Below are 7,636 nucleotides of genomic sequence, written 5' to 3'. Positions count from 1 at the left end.
CCAGTTTGATGGAAGTAGTTCGGATTGCATGTGAAAACCCCACACTGTACCCCAGAAGTGCATTAATGTACATAGTTACCATTCAATAAAAAAAGAAAAAATAAATAAATAAAAATAGAAAAACTGAGGCAAGAGGCTCACTTGAGCCCAAGAGTTGGAGGTTGCTGTGAATTATGACACCATGGCACTCTACCCAGGGCAATAGCTTGAGACTCTGTCTCAAAAAAAAAAGAATACAGTGTATAATACCTTAACTATAAAATACGTATTAATTAGCTGTTATGTTATTGGTAAGGCTTCTGGTCACCAGTAAGCTATTAGTAGTTAAGTTTTAGAGGAAGACAAAAGTTTTATGTGGATTTTTTTTTTTTTCGAGACAGACTCTCACTTTATCATCCTCAGTAGAGTGCTGTGGCATCATAGCTCACAGCAACCTCCAACTCCTGGGCTTAGGCCATTCTCTTGCCTCAGCCTCCCAAGTAGCTAGGACTACAAGTGCCTGCCACAACACCCAGCTATTATTTTTGTTGTGGTGGTTTGGCTGGGTCTGGGTTCGAATCTACCACCCTGGTCCATAGGGCCAGCGCCCTACCCACTGAGCCACAGGCGCTGCCCAGGTTTTTTGTGGATTTTCAAATGTGTGATGTGAGGGGCAGTGTCCCTAACCCCTGTTGTTCAAAGGTCAACTGAACCCAGTAACTATTGTCATCATTAACCTTGTTCTATAAATAACATGAATCATTAATATTATGAGATGATATAGAAAAAGATGGTACTTTCATCAACTCTTAATTTCCTTATAATGACATCAAGAGTTTAATATGTGTTAAGTGCATGGTACTTAGTAAGTGCACAATAAATGTCTCTCTGGTTTTACTAACATAATTATCGTTAGCACATGAGTGTCCAGGGTCAGGTTTAGTGGAACTCCAGTCCAGAATCCAGTCATATGCTGAGTCAAGTGCTGTCTATAGCACCTGACATACCTTAAACACCATATTTGAAAGATTATGAATAGTGTACCTTGGAGAGCATACCTAGGCTACATTAATACTTGTTCATAGGTAATTGATCTGATTTTAAGACTAGTTTATCTTCCCCAGCTTTATTATTAGTGGGTTTAAAAAAATTATTTTTGAGCTAAACCAAAACACATCTCTCTAGAACATCTGGCTGGTGACTAAAAAAAAAATTGTTTTTGAGATTTCTTAGCATTTTATTTGTGTTCTCGAATTTATGCCTCCTACTCTTGCAGTGAACACTTTTCCTGCCTGTCAGTTTAACCCCTTTTGTATTTTATTTATTATTATGGATTCCAAACACCAGTATTTATTCCTTCTGAATTTTAACAGAAATTTTTAAACCCAGAAAAAAATTAGCTTTTTAATTTAGACACTCTAATGGTGATCTGCTAGCCAAATGGTATTGCTTAAGGGAATTTTATGGTGTTTATTTTTATTTTATCTTGTGCACAGTTTCATCTCTCCATGTGTATGATATTATACTAGCTAATATGTATTGTTTTCTTTTGTGAGACATTGTTGTAAACTCTTTATTGTATATTTAATCCCTAAAACAGCTCTAGGCTGTAAGTACCATCAGAGAAGAAATTGAGGCTTAGAGTTAAATAACTTGCCCTAGAATGCAGAGTTAGTGGCAGAGCTGGAATTTGAGTGCAGACGTGCTCTACTTATAGCCTGTGCTCTTGACTACTAAGTACTTGCAAGTACTAAGCTAATCTATTGTAATAGATTCCTGTTACCCTTTGTGGCCTGGACATACAGGTTTTTGAATCAAGATAAAGGAACCAAGGAAGTTCTGTTGGTAGGAGAACCTGGGAAGGCGGGGGAGGGAGGGGCTATACTTACATAGAGATGTAGCATTTTCCTGAAATCTCTTATTTATTTTTGGAATACTACATCATTAAAATGAAGGAAAACTTAATATGTGATTTTTTTTTGGTAAATTAAAAGTAATTTCTCTTCCACTAGCCTTTTAATTCCATGAGGTCAGAGATTAAGTATTTGTTTTATATCCCTGTCACCTGAATAGCTGCTTAGTCTAGGTACCTTGGCTTTTCACTTGGCTTTAAACTTTATCTTTTTCTTAAATGAAACACAAGAGGGTGCTATTTACCATGTCACTTCTGGGTCTTGACTCTTTTTTTTTATCCTTCTCCTTATGAAATAATTAAACAGGAATTTTGTTGTTGTTTGATACAGTTAGAACCCTCAAGACCCTTTAATTTTTTCTTATTAATTTCTTCACTTTGTGTGTACCTTGTTTTGTATTAGACTTGTCCATGTAAGATCTTCAGTGTGTATTCACAGTGGATTTCTAATTATATTAAATCATTTTTGTTAAGAGAAAAAATTGGGAAGTCAGTCGAAGAAGGTCTTTGATTTGTTTTTTAAATGAAACTTTAGTACAGTAGAACCTCTGTAAATTGACTACGCAAGAGACAGTAACAAACTGGTCAACATATGGAGGTGGTCACATAAGGAAGTAGGTCTATTGTACTGATATGTACATGTGATACATGTGTGATCTATGAAAATTAGGTCATCTTAAGGAGGTGGTCGTGTAGGGAGGTGGTCAGCTGTGGAGGTTCTATACTTGACTGCTTTAAATCTCAAGACTCCTTTTCATAATAAAAAACGTGTAATTATAATGACATTTTGCCACAGGGCACTTTTTTTTTTTTTTTTTGAGACAGAGTCTCAAGCTGTCGCCCTGGGTAAAGTGCTGTGACATCACAGCTCACAGCAACCTCAAACTCTTGGTTTTAGGCAATTATCTTGCCTCAGCCTCTCAAGTAGCTGGGACTACAGGCCCCGCCAGAATGCCCGGCTATTTTTTTTTTTTTTTTTTTTTGCAGTTTGGCCAGGGCCAGGTTCAAAGCCACCAACCTCGGTATATGGGTCCAGTGCCCTACCAACTGAGCCAAAGGCGCTGCCCAGTATTTCGTCTCTGTCTACCACAAAATTAAACTAAAACTCAATTGAGGTTAACCTGTTGTAAAATAACAAAACAGTTATTTCTCTTTACTTCCACAATCACCCAATACAGTGTTTTTGACACCAGATTGTGTGGGGGTTCTCCAGCAGACACCAGCTGGGTGTCTTGTAATTTAATTCTGACATTACCTAGAGATAAGAACCCACAGATTGCAGCTTAGTCCCACAAGACAGCTCCCCTACTTGAGATGCCTACAGCCAGATGGAGGAGATACATAGGTCTCCGTGTACCACACTCCAGGCACCTCCAGGTGTACAGCTGTCTGGAAGCCCTCTGAACCCTATGTTTTTCGATTTTTATGGAAGCTTCTTTCTGTAGACATGATTGATAAGGTCATTCGCCATTGGCGATCAACCTAACATTTCAGTCCCTCTCCCCTGTCTGGAGGTTGGGGGATAAGACTGAAAGTTCTAATCTAATAATGTGGTTGATTCCCTAGGCAACAGTCCCCTATCCTGAGCCTTTTGGGAACCCCCAGCTGTCAGTGATCTCATTAGTATACAAGAAGATACCTAGGAGTTATGTGACAGCAACAGGATGAAGACCAAATATGTATTTCACAATATCACATCTTTGTGTGCCCTACTTTTTTAATCATATGGTCCACCACAACCTAAAATATTTACTGTCTAGCTCTTTGCAAAATAAAGTTTGCCAACCCTTGGTCTAAGACAGAAGTGATTATGATTATAAACAGTGGACCCTTGAACAACATGGGATTGAATTGCATAGGTCAACTTACCCACTGATTTTTTTCCAACAAACATTGGAAAAATTGGGGGGAGATACTCAACAATGTGAAAAAACTCACAGAGGAAGCACATAGCCTAGAAATATTGAAAAACTTAAGAGGAAGCCAGGTATGTCATGAATACCACCATCAGATATATACATACACAAATCTATTATAAAAAGTTAGAATTTATTAAAACATACACGTACATTTACAGACCAGACATGGCAGCATTTGCCATTGAAACAAATGTTAAGTAAATGCAAAGATGCAACATTAAATCATATCTGCATAAAACTAATGGTAGTACCTATGGTATTATAATAATTTCATGGCCACCTCTGTCAATATTTTGGTGAGCTCAAGTGGGAGTATCTGCTTAAAATGCTAATCATCTCCTTTTGAGCAGTTGGTAGCAAATTGTGTCCAGTAAAAAGGGCTCTGTCGCAATTCTTCTGTATAACAACATGAGACCTATACAAAGTGCCACTAGCGATGCTGGAAGTGCTCTCAGGAAACAGAAAAGAGTCATAACATTACCAGAAGAAGTTGAATTGCTTGATAGGTATCATAGATTGAGGTCTGCAGCTCTGATTGCCCACCATTTCAAGATAAATGAATACAGTGTAAGACCGTTATAAAAAAAGGAAATTTGTGAAGCTCTTGCTGCAGCTGTGCCAGCAGGCGTGAAAACTTTGTAATTTTTTGTTGTTGTTGTGAAAAAAATAAAATGTGTGTTAATCAGCTGTTTATGTTATCAATAAGGCTTCCTGTTGATGGTAGGCTGTTAGTTACGTTTGGGGGGAGTCAAAAGTTAGATGTGGATTTTCAACTTCATAAAGGGGTTGGTGTCCCAACCCCTGCCGTTGTTCAGGGCTCAGCTGTAGATACATATCTATATAGTTTCGTGTGTCTTACCCATTTACATTGATGCCAGGAATGAAACTTCCATTGCGAATCTGTGTAAACTGGTCTGAGGTTGGATCATGCAAGAACCTCTTAGATTTTATTCCTTGTCCAATAGATCACCTGTGAATAGGGTTACCACACATTTCAGTTTGCTTGGTACAGTCCTAGGTTACATTCTGTTATTCCAGGCTATTATTACATTATGGTAACATTACATACTATTCTAATATTATGAATAGCTGTTCCCTCTTAACTCTTGAAACTGCCCCAGTTTGAATGATATGTTATCAGGTCACTTAACTAAAGGTTACCACTGAGAGGGGTGATAGAAATAGAAATGGGAATAGAATAGTCAGTAACAACTATGTAAGGTGGAATTTAAGAGATTAATTTTTGAAGGCTTGTGTTAGGGGTCCTTACAAGCATCTTGAGGATCTGCTAGGTTTCACAGAACTCAGAAGTTACTATGTTTATGGTTCATTATAGTGAAAGCCTACAGAGTAAAATCAGCAAAGTCACGTAGCAGAGAGTCTGGAGGAAACCAGTTGCAAGCTTTCAGGTGTCCCTTTCCACTGGAGTCACATGGGACATGTGATGAAATATATGATGTCATATACAAATTGTTCCCAACCAATTTGTATAGCCAGGAAGCTTTGTGCTACATTGAGTGTCCAGGATTTCTATTGGGGGTCAGTCATGTAGGCATGTGGTGCTTGGATGACTGACCTTGGTTACTTAAGCTTCGGAGAAAAAGCAGGTGTTTTCCATGAATCACTTTGTTAGCATAAACTATCTGCTCAGACTGGTACAGCATGGCCCAAGACCACAAGTAGACAAACATAATCAGACAGCATTTTTCAAATGGTCAGAGCTGAGTTCTTGGGAGCTGGCCAAGGGCCAGTCCTAAAAACGCTATTTGGGGGAATGTGCAGGGCTTGAACAACCCAGGCCTGCTTAATTGAGTTATTCAGGCCAGACTTTGAACCCAGGTAAGTCTGATTCCAAAGTCTGCACTCTTTTCTATAAGTCATTTTTAGTGGTCTTTTATACTGATTTGCTGATTAAAAATTATTGGCTACATTAGATATGGTAAGGACTTGGACTTGCCCACTCATCTTGATAAGTATCTCAACGAGCTTCTTTTCCTCCTCACATGAAGTGAAGATAGGAAGCCTGAGTTAAGTATTAAACACAAAAAGTCACTCCTGCCCCCCTTTACAATCACTTGTTTTATTTTTAAGAAAAATAGAGTTCAGTATTTTCAAGAACTTTTGTAAGAAATGGTGCTTTCTAGTTTTGGTCATTGTCAAAAAAGTTTATTTTGTTTTACTTAAGTATTGAGAAATAGTTTACTGAAAAATAGTCTATTTTTAAACCTTTTGTGTTTATTTAATACAACTTTTAGTTTTAAAGACAAAAATTTGACAGTAGTTTTAGTTCACAATTAAGAATTGTCTGCTTTGTAGATAAGTTTGAATGAACTAAAACAACTCAAAAGTTCTTTTCCTTTTTTTCTTTTCTTTTTCCATAGGTATTCGTGGAAACATTAGACAAATGTTTTGAAAATGTCTGTGAACTGGATTTGATTTTCCATGTAGACAAGGTAATATTTCTATATTGTCAAATCTTCTAAGTTTTATTTAAGAAAAACATTAATTTGTGTTTATCATTTATTCAGTTCATAAGTTATTTTTACCATGAACTTTGCTTGATGGAGAAGATTTAGCTCCTGCGCTACAGGAGTCACATCTAGAAGAAACAATGGCGTTAACAGATGATAGCATGTATAGCATGCTAACGGGACCACAAATGAACTTCTTACCTCTGCCTGCGAGAGTAATGGAGGATATTGCATTTAACTGGACTTTAAAGGATTAGTAGATATTTCACAGAGAGAAAAGAGAGGGTGGCCTTACTAGCAGATGTGTAAAATACAGGCTTTTTTATGAGGAGGGATTGGTATTGAACAAGAGGGCTGATTTTGAAGAACCATTACTTTGCACTTTATTCTTTTTTTGTTGTTGTTGAAGTTTTTGGCTGGGGCCGGGTTTGAACCTACTACCTAAAGTATGTGGGGCCAGCGCCCTACTCCTTGAGCCACAGGCGTTGCCCTTTGCACTTTATTCTGAAGTAACTAATGTTTTCGGAGAAGGTTTTATTGGCAATGTTGCTTTGTTTGTATGTGCATTTTGGCAAGATAATTTTGTCCTGTGTTATGGAGGTTGGATTGGTAAACAGGAGATACTAAGAGGGAAATCAATTGAAATCTGTTACAGTAATCCAGAAAGAAATGAACTAAGGTGCTAAGATGGGGATGAAAGAAAGTAGAATTGAAAGGACTTCATGGCTGGTTGAAAGCTGAAGGTGAGAGAAGGGATACATGACTGAGGTTTCTCCCCAGTCTCACTGGGGATTAGTGTTATGGAACGGGAAGGGAGAGATTCTGTTTCGATTCTGGGGTTATTTTTTTCTCTATTAAATTTTGATAATCTAAGAGATTATTTATGAATGATTAAACCATCGAATGAGATAGTCTGAAAATAATAGGACAATTGTAGCAGCAGAAACTGTAATTGTAGTTTTAAAAAATCAGTTTTACCAAGGCATAATTTATATGCATTAAAAGTAATCAGCAATTTCAAGCATACCATTACAATCAAAATACAGCAAAAGGAATGTATTTTATTATTTGTGAACATCAAAAGAGTTAAGTTTCTCTTCAACTGGTCTTATTTGATCATATTTCTGAGTGATTGGATTTCATTTGTTAACTCACTTTGGACAGGGACCTTGAACTTGATGTTTTCAGGAGTCTAATTTTAGTGGTCTCCTGCTTTTCTCTACTATGTCTTACACTTTTTCACAGTTACAAAGACTCTTGGGTTTTTTTTTTTTTTGAGACAGAGCCTCAAGCTGTCCCCCTGGGTAGAGTGCCGTGGCATTACAGCTCACAGCAACCTCCAACTCCTGGGCTCA

General features: G+C 37.5%; 1 protein-coding gene across 1 annotated transcript in view; it reads left to right on the top strand.

Moving 5' to 3' along the window:
* The window catches only part of AP3S1 (adaptor related protein complex 3 sigma 1 subunit), a 63,107-nt gene that overhangs the window by 38,117 nt on the left and 17,354 nt on the right, over positions 1-7,636 (top strand). Inside the window, exon 4 of the mRNA XM_003788901.2 lies at positions 6,192-6,263. Within this exon, the coding sequence (XP_003788949.1) occupies positions 6,192-6,263 (72 nt within the window). The remainder of the gene's footprint in view (positions 1-6,191; positions 6,264-7,636) is intronic.

This window comes from Otolemur garnettii, unplaced genomic scaffold (assembly GCF_000181295.1).
Source record: "Otolemur garnettii isolate 467f Iridium unplaced genomic scaffold, OtoGar3 scaffold00030, whole genome shotgun sequence".
Taxonomy (NCBI): Eukaryota; Metazoa; Chordata; class Mammalia; order Primates; family Galagidae; genus Otolemur; species Otolemur garnettii.
The sequence above is the reverse complement of the archived record's forward strand: the minus strand, read 5'-3'. Positions and strand labels throughout refer to the sequence as shown.